General features: G+C 40.3%; 1 protein-coding gene across 4 annotated transcripts in view; it reads left to right on the top strand.

Moving 5' to 3' along the window:
* TNFRSF19 (TNF receptor superfamily member 19) overlaps positions 1 to 21,251 on the top strand; it is a 90,748-nt gene that overhangs the window by 8,502 nt on the left and 60,995 nt on the right. For 2 of the 4 annotated variants that reach the window (XM_059144107.1, XM_059144108.1), the window contains 2 exons: positions 11,877 to 11,982; positions 13,440 to 13,550. In XM_059144107.1, the coding sequence (XP_059000090.1) occupies positions 11,914 to 11,982; positions 13,440 to 13,550 (180 nt within the window). In that variant the 5' untranslated portion in view covers positions 11,877 to 11,913. Of the gene's footprint in view, positions 1 to 651; positions 864 to 11,876; positions 11,983 to 13,439; positions 13,551 to 21,251 lie in introns of those variants that run through there. The other 2 variants (XM_059144106.1, XM_059144109.1) reach the window with 2 other exon arrangements.

Genomic DNA, 21,251 nt, shown 5'->3' with positions numbered 1-21,251 from the left:
AGGGCTTTGAGCATATTGAGCGACCCTATGGGTTGGACTGGGCTAGTGCTGGTGTGGAAGAGGTGGACACTGGCTCCTACAAAGATTCACCTTCACTGACCACTAGAGGTTTCTGTTCTGGAGTGGGGGGAATGGGTGTGTGCCTTGATTGAGTATCTGCTGGAAAAAAAAAAAAAATACATCAATGAATGAATGAGAAGGTTATTGATGAACTGGGGGTTTTGATCAGCCAGAGTAAACGTGCCACATCGTTTTCGTGGGGGGGGGGGGAGGGGGGGCTTTCCACCTACACAAAAGCAGGTGCTGGGTAGAATGTAATCAGGCAAAGGAAAGGTACAAAAGTCCTGGGAAAAATACGTCCAGGATGGAAAGGAAGGATCTCCCTTCGCTGCAGGCAGTTCTCCTAACAGCCAAGTGCTTGCTGATCTTGGTGTTCCCTTGTCTTCCCCTCGCCCCGCCCCAGCCCTGTGGCCCTCGACGGCCTGCGAGACTCTTTCACCAGCTCCCGCAGCCGCAGGGGGCGCGCCCGCGCCTCAGACCTCTGCAGCGAAAGCCTGGCGGAGCCGAGTGGAGGCTCCCCAGCGCCGGGGGCGGGACCAGGAGCGGGCGGGGCCCTGGGTGGGCGGGGCCTAGGTGGGCGGGGCGCGGGAGGCGGCGGCCGTTGCCGGGCTACCGAGGAGCGCTGAGCCCGCGGCGCCGGGAAGCGCTCGGCGTGCTCTGGGTGAGAGGACCCCGGACCCAGCAGCCCTCCCGGTACGCTGCACCCGGCCTTTTTCGTGCTCCCCTTTGGTAGCGAGTCGGGCTTGGACCTGAAGGGCAGGACGGGGAGCGCGGGCGGCGGAGAGTCCCAGGTGACAGAGAAGGTAGGTGCCCCGCTCCGCCAGGGGCTGCGCGGCGGTCCCTAGTCCTCGCCCCGGGTGGATTCCCCGAGGAATGGCAGCCCGGGAAGAGGCGGCTGCGGAACGGGAGGGTCGCTGGCGAGGGCTGCTCCAGGGCAGAGGAGAGGGGGGAGAAGGCGGGAGAAGGCGACCCCCGGGGCTGGGGTGACAGCCAGGACAGGAGGTCTTGCCTGGGGAGAAGGGACCGGAGATGCTGAACCAAGGAAGCCACGGTGCGAGCGAAGCGGGAGGGTGAAAGCCTCCCGGTCTCTGTCCACGATGGCAGTGACGGGACTTCGTCTTTCCAGGCAGGGATCTTGTAATTAGAAAACCAAAGTTCCGTGAGTATGTAAATAAATCTGCGTGAGGCTTAACCCGGGCCCGGAACGGTGGCGCTGCAGGGTCTGTGCTGGGCACCTCGCAGCTGCGCGGGGTCCCTGCGTGGACTCCCGCTGCTCCGGAGGACCGGTGCGCGGGCCTGGACCACCTACCCACGCCGCTGGGGAGGTGCAACGAGAACGCTCCCAGCGCTTATAAATAGTCCATAAACAGAGCATTCCGTGGAAAAGTACCTCTCGTAGATATCAGCACTATCTGTTAGTACAGTGATGGGTAGAGCATGTAATACATTTGACAGAAAGGTCAGTGCTCACAGTCCTTGTCTAGGTTCTGATGCCGTTTCATGGAATAGGAATTTACTAATATACTCTTGAAGATGAAATTTGGAAGGATTAAAATTCAAGGATGATCTGTTTTGATGGTAGCCAACTATTCATCAAACATACATTTAGGAAATCCGTGTCACATTTTGCAATTTTATAACAGGACTCAATTTGCAAACAAAACCGTAAGACTTGTTCAGCAATACTTGAAACAACTAACTGAAAATATTTGTGAAGGTGTGATTTTACTCCATTGAGGGTTTTCCTTTACTAGAAGACAATTTCTTCACATAAACAGGAAACAGTGATTGTTAAACATGACTTAATGCAAACAGAAGATTTTAATATGCTGTTATTTCATGATCAGATACTTCTCTTCAAAAGGGAGGATTATATTGCATTAGTTCAGGATTTACTCAATATGTTCTCTGTTGTGCAGTTTTACCTTAGGCATTTTTGCCAAAGCTACTTTCATGTAGTTTACAAATATTTCAAGCACTCCTTACTCTCTGATTTAAAGATCAGTAACTTAGAGGGGGTGAGAATTGAGTCCCACTGTGGAAGAAAGTGTTTGGCATTAATTATTATTCACAGAAATGTGGGTACTTAAAAAGAATGTAGCTTTGGGTGATATTTATCAAGTCGTTCTGAAAATACTATAAAACACAGACATGCAATTTCATTGAGAAAATATTACCTTGACATCAGTACATAGAACACTATCATGAGCTCTGTATGTTCTTTATTTTTTAAATCCATGAAACTATCTTATGACATCTATGTTATTACTGAGACCACATGACTTTATTGACTTGAGAATTTTTTCCATAGTAAGTGTTAGTATTTTCTGGGATGTTGATGGAAGTTATCTGCCCTTTGATGAGAGTGTCTTTTGACTCTGACCCCCAGGCTGCATCTTGAATTTGAGGTTAAGAACATGTGAAGACTTTTTACGCACTTGAAGTTGCATCGTTAAAGTACCTTTCCTATCTAGAAATTTGAATAAGGAGCACTGCTAGTATATAAGTAACTATAAGAGGCTTTTCAAAACAATAGAAAATGATTTTTTTTTTTACCTCAGATGATCATCAGTTTTAGTTTACACTTACCTGCACACACATATGAATAGAAAATGAATGGAGACATGTAATTGTCATATGCTGTCCTTAATATGTTAGTTTAATTTACCAGTTATAGCTCTAGTACATGACTCAAGGGCATGTTGGAGACTTTTGAAACATAAGTGAGAATTTGATTCTCCTATTTCACTTATTTAGATCTTTGAACTGAAGCTTAACCCAACCCCCTGTGACTATTTCCATTATTCAGACATTAATACAACACAAACAAAAAAACTTCAGGCATCTTGAATGTAGGAAGAAAAAGCAAGTCCTTTTAAATCTGATGAGTCAGTATTTAAAGTCAAGCATTTAAAATGCGGGAAAAGGCTAACATGCCCTATCTATGTTCACCACAGGTTGAATGAGAATACCCACCTTGAATAAATGTACACTCCAAATAAATAGACAGCTGCTTATGTGATAAGAGAGCCAGGACAGTTCAACAGTGAAGTACATTCATTTCATGGCAGCTGATTATTAAACGTTCATAGCCTTTTTAAAGTAACTTTCTAGCTGAAGAAAAAAGAACAGTAAAGCAGTATGAACACAATTTCTTTTCAAGATTTACGGGTTAAGCAGTGAGTTCATTCATCCTATTTTATCCAGCTCAAATGTTTACATTTAAAAGTAAGATGTTTAAACAGTATTGGGCTATCTTTTAATCCACCCATCAAATGTACATTTATGTACATTTGTACATTTTATGAATATGTACATTTTACACTGAAGTTTTAAAACCTGGGTTTTAAAAAGAGAACAAGGACCCCTCAGCAATTAGATAAAACAAAGGAACTTGTATATCTAAAGATTAAATATTATGTAGCCACTCTTCAGTGGACTTGGATATGTCTAATATGAGGAGATCTGAAGGAATGGACACTACTTACACTGGAAAAGAGCACTTCAGATGTTTCAAAGAGAGGTTTTGGATTTGATCCAGACTTCTAAAATAAAAATTGAAACAGCTGTGTTTTAGAAATGGTTATGCGCAGTTCTCTTAAGATACACTGTGTCGGCATTGGAGGTCCCCCAGTCCTTGATGCTACAGTTGTTCTACTTGTATTTTGAGATAGAGAAACATTTATGAATGGGGGGGAGATTTATGAATTGCCTGGGTTACAATATGCTACATTTCGAGAATACTGACAGTATTTTCTGAACACAAGGATGATAGAGTTTACAACTCAGAGAAACAAAAAGAATTAGTCTCCAAAAACCCTATCCTAAGTTAAGATCTGTTTGGGGTGTGGGGAATATATATATATATAAATATATATATATATATATATATATAGAGAGAGAGAGAGAGAGAGAGAGAGGCCTGACAGTGAGTGGTCCCTAATGTTTTTGAACTTTGGGGGAATTGAAGATATTGTGTTTGGCAACAGAACATTGTAAAGCTTGTTGAGTTTTTTAGTAGAAAATATTTCATGATTTGAAAAAGGGAAATCTTTCTCATTCCCCAGCCAACAACAATATGTATGTGCTTATTACCACATGCCTTTGTGAGCTTCCTAGGCTACAAAAGAGGCTGCCAGCTCTATGATGTAGGAGGAATGATTTTCAGAACATAATGAAATTGAAGGCTAAGATAGAGGCAGGCTAGAGGCCAGGGCTTATTGTCCTGTTTGGAAATAGCTGTATCCTAAATTTCTAACTGATTTTTTATTCTCTCAGCGTATGGCACTGACATTATTTCTAAGCCATTCATGATTATGTTCCACCATTAAAATGTAAAAGACTGTATGTATAGCATTGGCTTTATTTCAATGCTGATTTTATAAATTGTAAGCCTGCCAGTTTACTTTAATGTTGATTTAAAAAAAAAAAATATTTCAGTTTATTGCATACTGGAAAAATGTATGAGGTGAATGTAGCTTTATTACATAATGGTGATACAGTTTTATGAGATGAAAACTGTTATGTATTGCATACACTGTATGTTAGATAATAAATCAAATAACTTTAAAGGGTGAAAAAATAAAGAAATTCATTTATTCTGGAAAAACTATCCAGATTATTTGAATTATTCTGAAATTTATCTATTTTGGTCATTTGTAAGATAAAAACTAAAGATCATTCTCAGAAAGGTTACTGAATTAAGGGGTGCTTGGGTGACTCAGTTGGTTAAGAAACCAACTCTTGATTGCAGCTCAGGTCTTGATCTCAGGGTTGTGAGTTCAAGCCCTCTGTTGGGTTCCATGCTGGGTGTGTAGCCTACTTAAAAAAAAAAAAAAAGGAAGGAAGGAAGGTAAGTTACTGAATTGTTAAAATTAGAAAAATAAATAACCGATTCTCGAGTGAGCTTTGTTAATATTATAGCACTGTATTCAAGAAGTGGTGTCCTGAACTGAATTTTTCAGTTTACTAATTTATATTTCAATCTCAAGTTATAGTCGCACATATTTTTCACATATATTGCTTTAGCCCTTATAACAATCCTAAGAGCTAAAATATCATCCCTAATTAGTGAAGTTCTTTATTCATTCAATGAATATTGTGGGTGGGTTACCGTTCTAGAGCAAAATCACTATTCTTGTCATTGAGTCCTCAAACCATAATTGGTTGGTTGGTGCTGGAGTGAAGGGAGGGAGCTCAGTGTGTCCTTAGGGAATGATGGAGACTGGGACACTAGAAAAGTACTTGTTCTGTGTAAGGGACAACCGATGCTCAGCTCTAACTCATGTTGCCTCCATGTGGAACAAGATTTTTCTAATTTTTCAGGAAAATTATTTAATTTTATATTGAAAACGTATTTTAAAAATTAACCACTGCAGTGACTGAAGAAAATAATGCCACACATGGCCAGCAAATAGAGTGAAGTAACTAGGTAATCTATTTTGGTCATTTGTAAGATAAAAACTAAAAGATCATTCTGCAATGTTAGAGATGAGCCCAGGGTGCAATGGAAACACAAAGGACAAGTGTCATGCGAGATTGAGGAAGATCCCAGAAGAACGTTGACAGATTATATGGCAGGCATGGTAGATATAGTCAGTCATAGTACATATAGGTAGGTCCCAAGGCAAAAGAGGGGGCAGCAATTAGGTACACTGTAGGTTGAAGCAACCACTGTAGTTTGGGATCCAGTGGTCTGCCCAGCCAGTAAAAAATGGTGCCTTCAGCTGCTCCTCCGTAGGGGGCTCCTGGGAAGGGCTGCCTGAGACCCCGCCTCCTTTCTGTTGACACCCCAGCACAGGTTTCATGATTTGGACAAGGAAGCAGAAGGGGAGTGCATTTCAGCACCTGTGGGGTTTATCCCCTTTAGAGGCTGGCCAATCAGGACACTCATATTCGTTACCAGTCATTCAAATGAGCAGACTGAGCAGCTTGATTTGATAAGCAGCCACTTTCTGTGCAGCTGAACAGAATGTTTGCCAGCTCCACGCTTCTGGCTCCTGTGTCTTCTTTTTTGCTTGCCTGTTTTTCCCAAGACTGCCACTCCTTTTGATACCGTGGAAAAGCAGTCAGTGAGGCAGAAGTTCCAAACTCCTAGAAGACCGGAGTCCTGTCCTTTCCTTTCCTTTTCCTTTTCCTTACTGCTTGGCTAGAGCCAGTTTCTCTTGCACGCGTGCTGCAAAAAATGGTTGCTGGATTGCTAGTAGATGATATCTGGTCCGGATTTTTTTTTTTTTTTCAAACTGTGAAAACCCATAATCCCAATAATCTGTATGTCTTGTGTCTCATGGTTAATAAATCATCTCCAAATAAACAGAATGCTGAAGCATATAAAAACATTTTTCTCTCTGGGCCAAATCCTGAATCCTTAGAAGTTAAAGAGCAATTTCAATAAATACCCTTTTGTTTTCTTATTTTTATTTTAAATATTATTGCTTACACACTCGTTATTTCATGAAAATTTTCTTCTTTTTATGAATACTGAAGTATTTCACAAGGTTATTTCATTTTCTTCCAGGAAATGCAAGGTCACATGTATAACACCCCACCAGCTAAACTGTTGTTTCTAAATACCCCCTTGCTGGGCTCTACTCAAGGAGATGCTACGGCCCTGGCTAAGCTGTGAGCTGCCCGAAAGTACACCTTTGTAGCGCCCTGCCCTGCTTGATACTGCCTCCTTTCAAGCACTTAATAACCACTTAATCGAAGTGTGTTGAATAAGTGGGCAAATCACTAAATGTATTATTTTGTAATGTAGTTTTGCTTCTGTCAATCATTTTTGTTCCCGTCGTCCTCCTGTGCCATGGGCCATTGGATGCTGCAGCCTAGGATGATACGACCCTAAGTCAACCTTGCAGAGTGCCTGAGCACCCCATTTTGGAGTTACTAGACATGGATTTTATTTGGTTTTCACCGTTTCTATTATGTGTCCTTTGACCCTCAGTGTTCTCTCAAATGGGATAGAAATAAATATCTACTCTAGAGTGCGGTAGTAAAGAAAAAAATTATACTTTTTTTTTTTTTTTAAATAAAGCCTTAACATAGTACTCAACATAAAAATGTTCAGTCCAGGCTTTGAATTGATTCTTCATCTTTGAATGTTTTCTGCATACTAGTAGGTCCAGAGGTCTTAAAATGTTAGTGGCCACTGGACTGTGACCGTCTGAGTAATGTCTCCTGTTGTTCTAACAAGTTACAGTCTTCAAAGACCATCACATACATTGGATCATTTGATTTTCAGTACCAATGTCATAATAATAATAATTATCGCCAACTTATGTAGCACTGATTATGTACCAGAAACAGTTTGGATCAGTTCACCGTGTAAGCTGTGCTTTGTAAGTGCTATTAAACTCACCAATTCCTCACAGCAATTTCAGAAGGCAGGTATTATCACTATGCCCAATGTAGAGATGAGGAAACTGAGACTAGGTTAAGTCACTTGGCCAAGGTCACACGCTAGTAGGTTGCATTCTCAGTGCAACTGCCACAGTAACCACATCGGCCCCAGTCATCTGTTAAGTGTTCTAGGCACTGGGCTAAGCGCTTGATATACATTATCTCAGGTAATCCTCACACCAGCCTTGTAAGATAAGTTCTATCTTTATCTCAACAGATGTGTAGTTTCAAATAGAACTTGCTAAGAAATGGGGCTGAAAACCCAGGTGTTCTTGTCACCATTTCCTCCTGAGAGTTTCCGCGAAGAGCCAGGCTCTTTTTGCCCATACTCGGTTTTACATGCAGAAAAGTATTTGAACTTGGACTTGAGATCATCCCAACTGCTGTCAGGACAGTCTACCCAGGCTAAATTCTTTCCCAGCCCCTTGGTATAAAAAACCCAGGCTAGGAGAGAATACACAGGAAAGAGAAGTGACATATTCCAGTGGTACATTTTTTATCTCTAGCTCCAGAATAAGAAATCTTTTGTTAAAAACTCACATTTTGGGGTGCCCGTGTGGCTCAGTGGGTTAAAGCCTCTACCTTTGGCTCAGGTCATGATTCCAGAGTCCTGGGATCGAGCCCCACATCAGGCTCTCTGCCTTCCCCCTCTTTCTCTCTGTCTGCCTCTCTACCTACTTATGATCTCTGTCTATCAAATAAATGGATAAAATCTTTAAAAAAAACTCACATTTTTAAAAAAGTATATTAGGATTTTTAAAAAATACATCACCGTATCATTCAATTCTGTCTTCTAGTCCAATGAACTTAAATGCCTTATAGATATGACATGGTAATAGGACATATCTGAGATAGAATATTTATTCGTATTCACTACAGAAGAATTAAGTGTGCAACCAAATGTCACTTGTTTTCCACAATATACTCTTTATTGTTATGTGCATCTTTATTCACTTAGTTAATTCAGCAAACATTTATGTGCCTATATGAGCCAGGTACTAAGCTACACACTGGGAATACAAAGAGTAATATGGTGGTGTCCCTGTTTTAAAGGAACATACAGTCTGTTGAGTGAAACTGGTATACCAGTAAGCATAATTGCTATGCCATATGATTGATGCCATGCGTGAATGCAGAAAGGCGGATCGGGCCATGGGAAGCAAATCGCTTTAGTGTGCTTAGTTGTGAACACCATCTCGGCAGAGTGAAAACTGAGTAGTTTCTTGGAGGGATTTAGTGAGAAAGGCTCTCAGACCAAGGTTACAGTCTGTGCAAGGGGGCAAGACCACAGGTGTTCAGGAGAAATGTGGGCATTGGGCTATGGCAGCGCTGGATGGGTGTGAGAGCAGTGACCCGGGACGACAGGGGTGGGGGGCGCTAGCAGGTGAGGTTATAAAGAGGACAGGTGCCAGGCTAAGGACTTTCAAGGGTAATTTGCCAAGATAAACCCACTCAAACTATTCAACTTAGCATGTGTGTTGAGAGACTAAGACAGGTCAGCACATAGGGTATAGTTCCGTTCAGGTTTTTTGTGCCCTATCATCTAAAAGAAATCTTCTGATGCAAAAATCATAGTACTTCAATTTTCTTTTTTCTTGTAATGGTGTTTATGTGGGTTTTCTCTCATGACTGCTTTTAATTTATAGACTTTCTTTTTTATTTCTACTTATTCATTTGAGAGAGAGAGAAAGAGCACAAACAGGGAGAGAGGGAGAGGAAGAAGCAGACTCCCCACCTGAACAGGGTGCCCGACATGGGGCTCTATCCCACAATCCTGGAGCTCATGACCTGAGCGAAGGCAGATATCTGCTTAATTATCTGAGCCACCCAGGTGCCCCATAATTTATAGACTTTTCAAGGAGGACTATGTAATTTGCCTTTTTGCTCCAAGAACATTATACATGTATTTTTTTTTTTCATTATTAATGAAGTACTTACACTAGAAAGAACTTTTAGGAAGAAGAGGGGAAAAAAATTCAGCCAGAATTCCCCGATATGAACCTAACTGCTGATAGTTTTTGACTTGTTTATTTTTTTACATAAAACAGGTGTATCTTCTAAAGTCAAAATCATATTGCCATAACTTCTAACTTGATGTGCATGGTAGTGATTGCCTTTACAAGAAGATGCTACAGTATTTGTGTATCCTTCACAATAATTAGTACAGAATTCCAGTGTAATGGTCCATCCAAACTAGATGCTTGATTGTGGTATGCACTGACTCTGTCGATCTCTTTTTTCTCATATTTTGTGTAAATGCTTTGGTATTTATACCCTCTTTTCCCTATTAGCTTAATCCAACAGATTTTATGTTTTTCTTTTAAAAAATCAGCACATTTTAAAAAATTAGGACCATGTCAAGAAAGAGATAGCCCAAAACACACCTTTCAGGGAATGTGACTTTATCTTCTCATCCCAGTCTGGTGCCTGCACAAGCAGGAAGCTGTCTGGGTAATGGCTGGGTCATTTCGAGATATGCAAAAGAAGCTATGACCAAGGAGCTGGAAAAGCCAAAAAACTTTTGAATTCAGTCAAAATGGGTCATTCATTCAACAAACATAAGAGTGATTTTTCATTGTGCAGATAATTGGAGCTATTCAGGCAGCTGCAATAGTCTTGTGGGGTTGTCTGTCTCCACACTGTGCTCAGGCTCACCCCAGGGCTGGCTGCTTGGCCAACAGAGAGACAGCAGCCTGACAGCGGAGCTTCCTTTGTTGTTAATTGCTATTGTTTTTCTTAAGGTCTTTGGCCCACAGTTCTGGTTCTCTGCTCCGGTTTCTTTCTAAGTAGTCACATTGTCTGCTCTTGGTCTCTGTTAGTTTTGGAAGATTCCACTTTGAAGAGAAACTGAACCCTTGTTTCTCTACCGAGTAGATGGAGCCACCAGCTGAGTCTCCCCCTCCCCCATTTTTTTCCCCCAAATTAATCTCTTCTCTGAACATTGTGTGGATCTGAAAAGAAAAGAAAAAAAAAAAGACAACCCTGTTTTTTCCACATTTTACGTCATTCTCGCAAAGATAAGGTTTGGTTTACCTTTTCTTGAAAAGTGAATGACTCCAAGTTCATCATTTGTAAATAATTTTTAGATGTTTTAAAATAATTGCTCATTTTTCTGCTCATAGATTATTTTGACTGTTCTGGCTGGAGGAAGAACTCACAAATGCCAGACATTAGCTGTATCTGGTTCTTAGTGGAGCCGGAGGCCCAAGACTCAAGTGTAATGTCTTTATGAAACAGAGCAGATTGTGTTACAGGATATATACGACTTAGGGACACTGGAGCCAACCCACCCTCGGTGTGAATCCTTCTCTGCCTCTTACTAGTGTATCTTTTTGTTTTTTTGTTTTATTTTTTCAGTGTTCCAAGATTCATTGTTAGTGCACCACACCCAGTGTTCCATGCAATCCATGCCCTCCTTAACACCGACGACCAGGCTCACCCATCCCCCCAACTCCCTCCCCTCTAAAACTGTCAGTTCGTTTCTCAGAGTCCACAGTCTCTCATGGTTAGTTTTGAAAAAGGGGCTCAGTCCTCTCTGAGTCTGTTTCCCCATCTCCAAAATGGAGATAAGGATAGAAAAGGATAATATCTACTTGTGAAGGTAAATGAGTCCATTAATAAGCTGGAGAATCCCTGGCCCGTAGTGCTTGGCACATATTCATTGCTGTTTTATCACCATTCTTGACCTCTTGGCACTGACTAAACACATCCACATGGAAGGTTTATACAGTCCCTGTTTGAATATAACTCTCTACTGGGTAGAGTGGTTGAACACTCTATAGAGACTTGGGTAGAAAATAAAGGCATGTGTAGGGGCATCTGGCTGACTCAGTTGGGAAAGCATGCCACTCTTGATCTCCGGGTTGTGAGTTTGAACCCCGCATTGGGTGTAGAGATTACTTTAAAAAGTAAGATCTTTAAAAAAAGAAGAAGGAGGGGCGCCTGGGTGGCTCATTGGGTTAAAGCCTCTGCCTTCGGCTCAGGTCATGATCCCAGGATCCTTGGATCGAGTCCCACATCGGGCTCTCAGCTCAGCAGGGAGCCTGCTTCCTCCTCTCTCTCTCTGCCTGACTCTGCCTACTTGTGATCTCTGTCAAATAAATAAATAAAATCTTTAAAAAAAAAAAAAAAGAAGAAGAAGAAGAAGAAGGAGAAGAAGAAAATAAAGTTAGGTGTACCCTAGGAGTTCAGAGCCCATAGGAGTTTTGCATATGTGTAGGGATACAGAGCTTCCAGTCTCCTAACCTAAATTGTGAAAGGCTTGCCTATTACTTGTCCATGTCTCTTTTACCAAGTGATCTCCTTTAAAACATAAATAGTGTGACCTCTAGTATATAGGTTAATGGTAAACTTTCTGAGTGAGTACAGAACACAGTGACCAGCGTCATCATGGTTAAGTACACCTTCTTGTCTTTTAGAAAACTTCTTCAACAATAAATACGTGTAATAAGAGCCATGGCTTTAAAAGTGCTCCTGGAACAAGAAAAAGCATTTCGCACCATCGCAGTTCTACTGGTCTATTTGGTGAGTCAAGTCTTTACTTTCATAAGAATGTGGTGGAAGGGTCATTTTAGTAGCACCGAAACTATTTTTGATTTCTAATCCCGTCTTTTGAATTTTTCTTTTAAATTGTAGTTTATCGATGTTGCAGGTCATTAACAAAAGATTGTTGCTCAGTCTTGACATTTATAGCAATTGTTTGAGATTATTTTATTTACATTTAGATGAAGTAAAAAAATCACAGCGTTACTCAGAGCCCCATGACAATGGTGCTCCCTTGGGTGTATGGGCAGATGTCTCCATAACACACCCGAGGCCCTAATGAGACCACATTCTTTTTGGAGCCCATGACTTGCATGGATTGTGAAGAAATTAGAATCTGTTTTTAAAAGAGCTATTCTTTTTATATGGTTATTTATATCCTTTTTGGTTCCAAAAAGCATTAAAGACAGGTGGAGAATTTTAATGTTTGAAAACTTAACTCGAAAGATCTAGGCAGGTGTCAGAATTGAAATTTATTTAATCTGGAGATAAGATCATTATCTGCAAACGTAAAATGAATTACTGGATTATTAGAGACAGTACCTAAAGTCTTCTTGAAAGACAAAGCAAGAGGAGTTGGGGTCACATTGGAGTCTGGGAGAGAGGGGGAGAGAGTCAGAGAGAGGAGGGAAATTTTCCTTTCTTTCAACTGAGGCTGTTCCACATCCATATGAACTGTCTAGAATGGAGGCAGTGGAATTTCTTTCTCAAAGAGATTACAGTCTCTCTGTGGCTAAATGGAATCTCCTTCCTCTCGTAAATAAAATCAGACTCCTTAGGATGGTTGTCAAGGGGAGTTAAGAGAGGCAGGAAGAGATTATTAGACCTTTAGCCCCAGATTTTTTTCTACTCCTGAATTTCACACCGACTTCTCCCTCCTGCCTGCTGGAGAGGTTCAGACTTTGATATTATTTAGTTAGTTTGCAGGACTTCATTATAGGTACTCCTGCTTCAAGATGGAGGTAGTTTGTACTGAATAATTACTTATTATTACAATCATCAGAAACAATTTCCTGTGCCCCTGGTGTAACAGTCATTCTACAGACAAATAGATTGTTCACCCAGTGCTTCTTTCTTAGAAAAGAGAACAGATCCTGAGTCATTTTCTACCTTAGACTCTCAGAAAAGTATCAGAAGAAGACAGCCCTGAATTTAAAAAAAAAAAAAAGAAAGAAAGAAAGAAAGAAAGAAAGAAAGAAAAGGAGCCCTCATTCAGAAAATACAGAAGAGAATCAGGCTTATTGATTTATTTGCTCCACTGACTTATTCAGAAGGTCATTTTTCTTCCTAAAATGCGAATTAAGTTGGCCTCACCCTGAATTTAAGCTAACATTCATTGATAGAGTGAATAATAGATACTGATGATATTGTTCCTTTCTTGCAAAAAAATGTAATCAACTTTCTTTAAAAATACTGTTTTGTGAAACTTTTTTTTTCAGACATGTAAAGTGATTTGTGAAACAGGAGACTGTCGACAACAAGAATTCAGGGATCGGTCTGGAAATTGTGTTCTCTGCAAGCAATGTGGGCCAGGCATGGAGTTGTCTAAGGTAAATATCGAATGTGTGGTGAAGTTGCAGATCTGTGCTTGTTTTTTTGTTTTTGTTTTTGTTTTTTAGGATTTTATTTATTTATTTGAGAGAGGGAGTGAGAGGGAGAGACAGCACGAGCAGATGGGAGGAGCAGAGGTTTGTTATTGAGCAGGGAGCCTGATGTGGGGCTTGACCCAGGACCTTGGGATCATGAGCTGAGCCGAAGACAGACACTTAATAGACTGAGCCACCCAGGTGCCCTAGATCTGGGTTTTTAAAGTACATTTTTTTTGCGGGGGTGGGGGGGCTAAAAAAGAATGTACTTCACTAGTTCATTGCTAGTGAAGATTCTTGGCTCATTATGTTACTTTAGCCAAAGATTACACTATACCTTTGATTATGTCTTACTGAGCTAAAAGGTGTAGGTTCTAATAGAATTTGTTATTTTGTGTAATTCATGTTTATCATATTTCATTGAAAGAATGGAATTTTTTTTTAAGATTTTATTTATTTATTTGACAGATAGAGATCACAAGTAGGCAGAGAGAGAGAGGAGGAAGCAGGCTCCCTGCCTAGCAGAGAGCCCGATGTGGGGCTCGATGCCAGGACCCTGGGATCATGACCTGAGCTGAAGGCAGAGGCTTTAACACACTGAGCCACCCAGGCGCCCCGAAAGAATGGATTAATAAGGTGTATTTGAATTAATTTATAAGAATCTACTAAAGAATTAAAAATAAAGCAGTGATAAGAGAATATGCTAATGCTACTTTCTTCTACTGGACCTTCCTTCTCTTAAAATAAGTATTACCATTGCTAGTCAAGAAGTAGCCTCTCTCATAACCAAACTCCATGGTGGCGGTACCTTTCCAAACCAGGGTTACATGCATTCTTTTGACAATGCAAGCACTATTATTAGTCGCCATGCTAGGCACATGGTATTCCCAGGAGCATTTTAAATATTTTCATCTTACCCACTATTTGTTAAGAAGCGGTATGTTTTAGGAGGGCATATTTCAGGGTCTTGAATATTCTCAGACCTTTCTTTTTTGTGAATGTGTTCAGAGCTATACATCCATTTGCTTTATTTTCTGACCTTTTGAAGGTGTAACTTGTGGATAATGGATATATCATTTTGTTCTAAATAAAGCATCAAAGTCTGCCTGTTAGAAAAGGAACAAAAGATTTTTCTTTTTACTTAAAGTGACTTTTAAAAGAGAAGTCCTTTTCTCCTAGAGACTGCCATTATTTAAAGTTGAGTCTTGTCATTCCTAGATTTTTGCATCAATGATCCACAAACAGCAGGAAACAAAGCATTCTGCATTCTGCAAGTAATTCCTGGTGGATGGCTTTTCTCTGTTGGTTGTGTTCAGTAAGTGGGGCCATTTAATATCCTGAGTTTTCCATTTGGATTGAAATTGGCTGACCTTCAAACCCTGTGTTACCTTGAGTGTTAGCTATAGCATCTCAGCCAGTGTTTTTCAGCTCCTACTGATTGTAGTAAGGTGCATTTTCAGAGGTAGGTTTTGTGGTGTTGGGTGTAAAAGGATTCTTTAGAGCAGACTTGTAGATCTAGGATCAGTGAACAGAATAGTGGAAAATGCGACAATGCCCCAGAGGAAAATAGACAATGAAGTTGCTACCTCTCAAAAGTTCTTTCCACAAATCTCGGTGAAAATCTGAGTGATATATAACAGATTCTGAGAGATAAGTAAATCATTTTCAAGAAGCTGCTCCTTCTCCTTCATCCTTTGGATCTAGAGAATATAGCCTGACTCTGGAGAATCAGGTCAGAAGATGAGAGTCCTATAAGCTCCAGAATCTTTTATTAGGTAGTATTTATAGCTAAGCTTTTTTTTTTAATCAAAAAATTTTATTTAAAAAAGCTTTTCTATTTAAAAAATAGGATGAAGATCCTATTGTCCCTAATATTATTTTTATTTTAAGAATGCATCACCTAAGATTATCTGATAACAGTTTTCCTATTTCACACTTTTCCGTGGATTTCCAGAAGAATTATTTTTCTCTAGGTAGTAATTTTCCCCAAGTACTGAAACAGATGTTTACCTCTATGACACTGGAAGCAACCAAAGGGAAACAATCTGAATAATTCTGACTTTATTACTAATTTTATGTATTAATAATTCTGTTTCAATATTTATTATCATTTTCTTCATTAGAAAAAAATGATTAGGCCAAATTGCATGCAAGAGAATAAAAGTCAAGGTAATGATGTCACTGAAAAATTAGGGTAAGACCCACTCGGATGCACAACTGTTACAAATATAAATACCATGTTCCTGCATGGCCTGCAGTGTCCACCTCAAGGTGGACATGGCACAGCCACAGAGAATACCTCCGCTAAAGGAGCGAACAAATCAGTCAACCTCAGAGAGTTTTGAGGGCAAAAGAAGTGCTACTTAAATATTGTCATATAAAAGGTAATGAATTTCTGTGTGTGTGTGTGTTTATGTTATAAATTAAATATTTCGCCAAGTCTTTTATCTTGGTTTTAGCTCCTAGTAAATGAAATTAGTAACTTAGCCTTGCTCATACCCTAAAGAGCAGAGGAATTCAAATATATCGATGGAATATATATATACTCCATTGGTATGATTGGACATATTAAACATATGAAAAAAAATATATATATATAGTTAATTAAGGCAAAGAACTTGAGTTTTTATTAAATGATTACTTTGGGGCTAGAAATTTCTAAACTATCTATTCCTGATTTGCAGTTTCTTCTTTCCAAGCTTCCTTGATTAAGTCTTTAGCAAGAACATGTATCTTTCAGAGGATAAAAAAACAAAAAAAACCCCAAAAACTAAGTTCTGAATATATTAAAATCAGATAAATCACTTAAAATTAGAGAATTTATTCAACTGATTAATTATGACATCCATGGTTTACAAATTAAAGGAAAGTTTACTTTTTTGCCTAAGACCAAGCTTTTAAAAAAAAAATAGTCAGATATTTATAAATAATTGAATTGCTTTTTACTTGTTGCACTGAACATAAAATTTGGAAGAGGGATACCTGTTTATTCATAATGAAATGACTGAATTCAGGAGTCCTTACTTTTTAACTGAAGCTTAAAATTTTGGTTACCTGTGGTGCTTGAAATTTTGAATGCACAATAAATAGTAAATATTTTAAAGTGAGTTATTAAAAACCATTTTCATCAGATGTGAGAGCTTTCAAATAACCTTCATTCTAACATCATTAAGTTACTTGTTTTGTTATAGTAAACATAACTTAAAACTTATTATCCATTTTCTAATATCATGTCTCTCAACCCAAAATAAAAAATGCCGGGTCATGAAGTTCTTTGCATTACAAACATGTTATCTGTGTCTTAAAACTAAAGCCTGGAAATACTTTGGGTAAGCAGGTAGAGTTAAAATTTCCATCTGTGGTTTTATTACTCCTAATGATTATTTTCTTTGGAAGGCATTCAATTCTATTTTTTTTCTAAAGGTGTCTGGGCTTACTTTCCCATTGTTAGGTCTCTGCCATTTCAAACATGTAGTTGGGTTTGGGGGAGGTTCCCGGAATAGCATTCCTGGAGACAGTGTACACTTTGGCACACCTGTCACGTGTGGTCAGCAGTTCCTCTGACCTCTTTTCACTTCCTTTCAATGGTTAGATAGTAAGAAGTCTGCACAGAAGCTCCAGGCTCAATAATAACCATCGTTGCTTGTTTAAATTGAGACACTTCCCTTCATTGGCCATTTTTTAAATGATTCCTTATTTTAACCTTTTACCCTAGATACTTTGGGTTATATGAATCTAAAAGATGTCTCTTAACAAAAATGCACTATCTCTCAAACATCCCTTCAGCTATTATTTTGTAATATATATCGTGCAATTAAAATAGATAATTAGCCAATGTTTGTTATAATAAGCCAGTTTCTATGTGGTATTTGTATATTAAATAATGGAGTCCTTTTAACGTATGTCTTAAGTAGGGGGTATCAGTTCTCCTGTTTTATAGATGGAGGAACAGACACAGAGATGGTTAGTTGATCTATCCATTGTCATCATTAGTAAGTGCTGGGAGAAGGTGCTGGAGCCACATGGGGTAATAATTTTTTTCTCATTTTGCATACTGCTCATGTATAGTGCTGTCCAGTAGAACTTTCTGCAGTGATGGAACGGTCTGTATCTGTGCTGGCCAAGATGGGAGTTACGAGCCACTTGAAATGTGTTATTGAATACTTGAAAGGTGGCTTGTGTCACTGAACCACTAGATTTTGCATTTTAATGAATTAAATTTATGTGTTGCCACATGAAGGTGTGGCTGTTGTATTGGACGGTGCAGATCTAGAATGATGAACTTCCCTTCAGAAATTCTGGCTAGGGACCAACTTCTAACACAGGGAGATATCTAAATCCTTTGACCTGATGCTTGCACATTCCAGGAGCTGCCTCCCTGGCCAGGCTCCTTCCTCTCCTTCCTTGGCTATGCCACCCTTAGCCTGGCCACTGGTTTCCAAACATCCATCTGCTTCTCTTCCTCCATCACTCATGTTTGGCCCAGCCACGTGGGCACCATTGCCATGGCTCCTCACACCGGGTGGCATTCTCTGAGTCCCCTCCCTGCCACCTGAGCTGTCTCATGGCATGAGCGCTTTTGGTTTCCAGTTGTTTCCCTGAAAGCCCCAAGCATCCTGTCTTCTCAGCCGGGTTCTTTTTGGCCATTCAACTTAATGGGTAGGCTTCGTGTATCTTTGGGAAAATATAGGACAAACCACTGAGCCATCTGGGCTTGGTTTTGAGGATTTTCTCCTGCTGAGCCATAGCTAGTCTCTCTCTCTCTTTCAATACAGGGTTTAGGTTTAGAAAGTTTATGAGAAAGAGAATTGATAATGTCTTTTTCCTATGTTCGAGGCAAAAAATAAGTGCTGTTTACATAGCTCCACGACTGGTACACGCTGGGCATTTGGAGCCACAAATGTGCACAGGAGTGTTACACAGCCAGCCCTTCAGCTGGTGAAAATAAACAGCATTGCAATGCATGGGGGAGGATGACTTTTGTTTCCCTGAAGTGACCACATTAGCCTTTTAATTCTTACTGTCTAGAATCTGCCCGGCCACAGCCCCTCCTCCTCACCGAGTATTAATGCCAACAATGTGCTTTTAACATGATTACCTCCCAGCAGTAAACCAGGAAACTAGTTTTTGCATGAACCACTTGAAACAGTCTTCAAGTCTCTGGCACAGTTTTCAAAGTCAGCTTTTCTAACCAATTATTGGGATAACTTTAGCTAATGTGAAGAAGTTAATTCTCGTAAACAACAACACACTTTCCTCCACAAGGATGAGTGTCTGGTTTCCCATTTTTAAAGATGTCTGCTTTTTGGTAAGCTGTTTTTATCCCTATGAAGAAAGTCACACGGGCACATATAAAATTAATATAATTTGCAAGCATGAAAAAGATTCATTTATGCCATTTAATTATAGTGTTGCTCACTTTATTTATGTTTAATTATACCTAATCGGGCCCAGCGATGTTTGGCAGATATTAGCAAGCTCTAGCTTGTAATTTTTCTTTAAAAAACTCAATTACAGATTTTCATAAACTGGAAGTTGGTTGTGGGGGGGGGCTATGTCTTTGGTGTTGTTTTATTAAAGGAAATTAAAAAGGTGATTTCTAAACACCAACTACATAAATCTAATTTGTCATTTCCATTTGCTTGTGCTAGATTTTTCTCCACAAGTAACTTCTTCTCTGTCCAAATTTGAGCTTTTAAAGTTCAAAGAACCAGAGTTAATAACTTATTGGCTGTACAAATAAATAGTGCTTTAGACCCAAGGGCCCCAAATGTGTTTCCTGGACAATGATGGTCTGTGAGGATCTCCCCTGTGGTCTGGGGAACGGCTCCTAGAACACGTAGATGGGATCCGCTTGTGTTTTTGCTAAGTGCTGAATTTGCAGAGGGAGAATAGAGAGAAGGGGATCTGAGGACTGTTTACTTTGAGTCAGTTTGCCATTGGAAAGCCACCAAATGTGGCTTAAAAAATATTGGGCAGAGTGTCAGGGCTACTGCTGTGTCCAGCTTGGGTGGAAATGGCCCAGCTGGACACAGCCCTCTCTTGCCTTGGAACCCAAATAAGAAAGGCCACTCACTGCTTCCACCCCCACCCCATATAGACCCCCACCCTCATCTCCCACCCCCTACGCACCTCCACCAGCCCACAAGAGTTATCTGGCCTTACTAATCGGGACACTGGTGTGACCTTTATAGGCTTTTGTTCCTTGGAATAACGTAATAATGATACCAATAAGGAAACAACAACAACTTCAGGAAATACTGCTTTCAGTGCTATTTGTTCATCCATTTGTTTAGCCGGCAAACATTATATGTTACTCACCAGCCTGGTATGTATTGTTAAAGAAAAAATATTCAGTGGCACTTGTTGATAAGGATGGCAAGGCAGGCTTTAGTCGCTGGGTAGGGAGGGGAACCACTGCAAGGGGATTTTATGGTGGGGGAAACCACTGGCCTCCATCCCGATACATGAGCTCATGGGAATTTAGAGTCAGGGAGCAGGGGTCAGTGGGTGAAAAATTACTTAGGGCTTAGAGGGGTCCTGGCTGAAGCCAACCTAATAATTCTTTGCTGAAGACAAACCAGGGTGATTGGACTGCAAAGCTCCATGAGACTTCAAGTGGAGCGTGGGGAACCCGAGCAGATATTAGGGTGGGTAGTTCTGGTTAAGCTGAATTAGCAGAGCACTTGCTAAAGCTGGATTTTATAAGGAAGTACATGTGTGGGTCTGGAAGAAGGTTAAGAAGCCTGGCTGAAGTTTGGTCAAGCAAAGAATCTTTATAAGTACCAGGTGCCCTGATAGGCTTTAGGGAAAGAGTGACGGAGGGAGGCGTTGGATATTGGGGATTGTTTGCTTATTGTAGGATTTTGGGAAATCACTTGGAATCCTATGGCAATGCTTAAAAAAAAAAATTGGGTTATTATTTTACTCATGTGTATATGTTTACCCCTTGAAGCTTATTAATAGAAAGGCTTCTTTAGGAATTCAGGGAAGTTGCAGGTATTTCTTTTAAGGTTTTAAGGTACCAGGTCATAATTTCAAAAACAAAGACTCCAGGATTATTTTAAAGCCTAAATGCATCTCTACAATTGATATTAATGGCAGACCACACTGCATAAAAACAAAACCCATTTCTAAGTGTGACGCCCAGGCCAAGGGCTGCCTAACACCCCCATTCCCATCTCAGACTCCTCCCATGTATGCTCCCTCACCAAAGCCACGTGTCCAGTCCTTCTGACGAAATGATGAGAGGGAGAGCTGTAGTGTGCGTAACCTGGAAAGTGTCAGAGAACCAGAGTGGGACAGAGGTGAAAGCGGTAAAAAACAGATTTCACTCAGGGACTATTGCATTGGGGGAAGAGAGGCCTCAGTATAGAACTGGGCTCAATTCCAAATACAACATGGAGAAGTGGGGATTTTAGCCAAGGAGTGGAGTGGGGGGCAGTGGATGGAAAATTCCTAAGAGGAAACATTGGGGCAGGGGGGGTTCTAGCTAAAACGGACCTAACAGGATTCTTACTGAAGGCAGGCCAGTGGGATCAGAGGATAGAGGGGCAGGAGGAAATCGGATCAGAGATTGAGGGTGAGCAGATAGGACGGTGGGGGATTCTGGCTTAACCAACTACACAGGATTCTTGGACAACTGGGTTCTTGAGGACAAGGCCC

This window comes from Mustela lutreola, chromosome 13 (genome assembly GCF_030435805.1).
Source record: "Mustela lutreola isolate mMusLut2 chromosome 13, mMusLut2.pri, whole genome shotgun sequence".
In the NCBI taxonomy this organism is placed as follows: domain Eukaryota; kingdom Metazoa; phylum Chordata; class Mammalia; order Carnivora; family Mustelidae; genus Mustela; species Mustela lutreola.
Note: the sequence above shows the minus strand (reverse complement) of the source record. Positions and strands in the feature narration are given on the sequence as shown.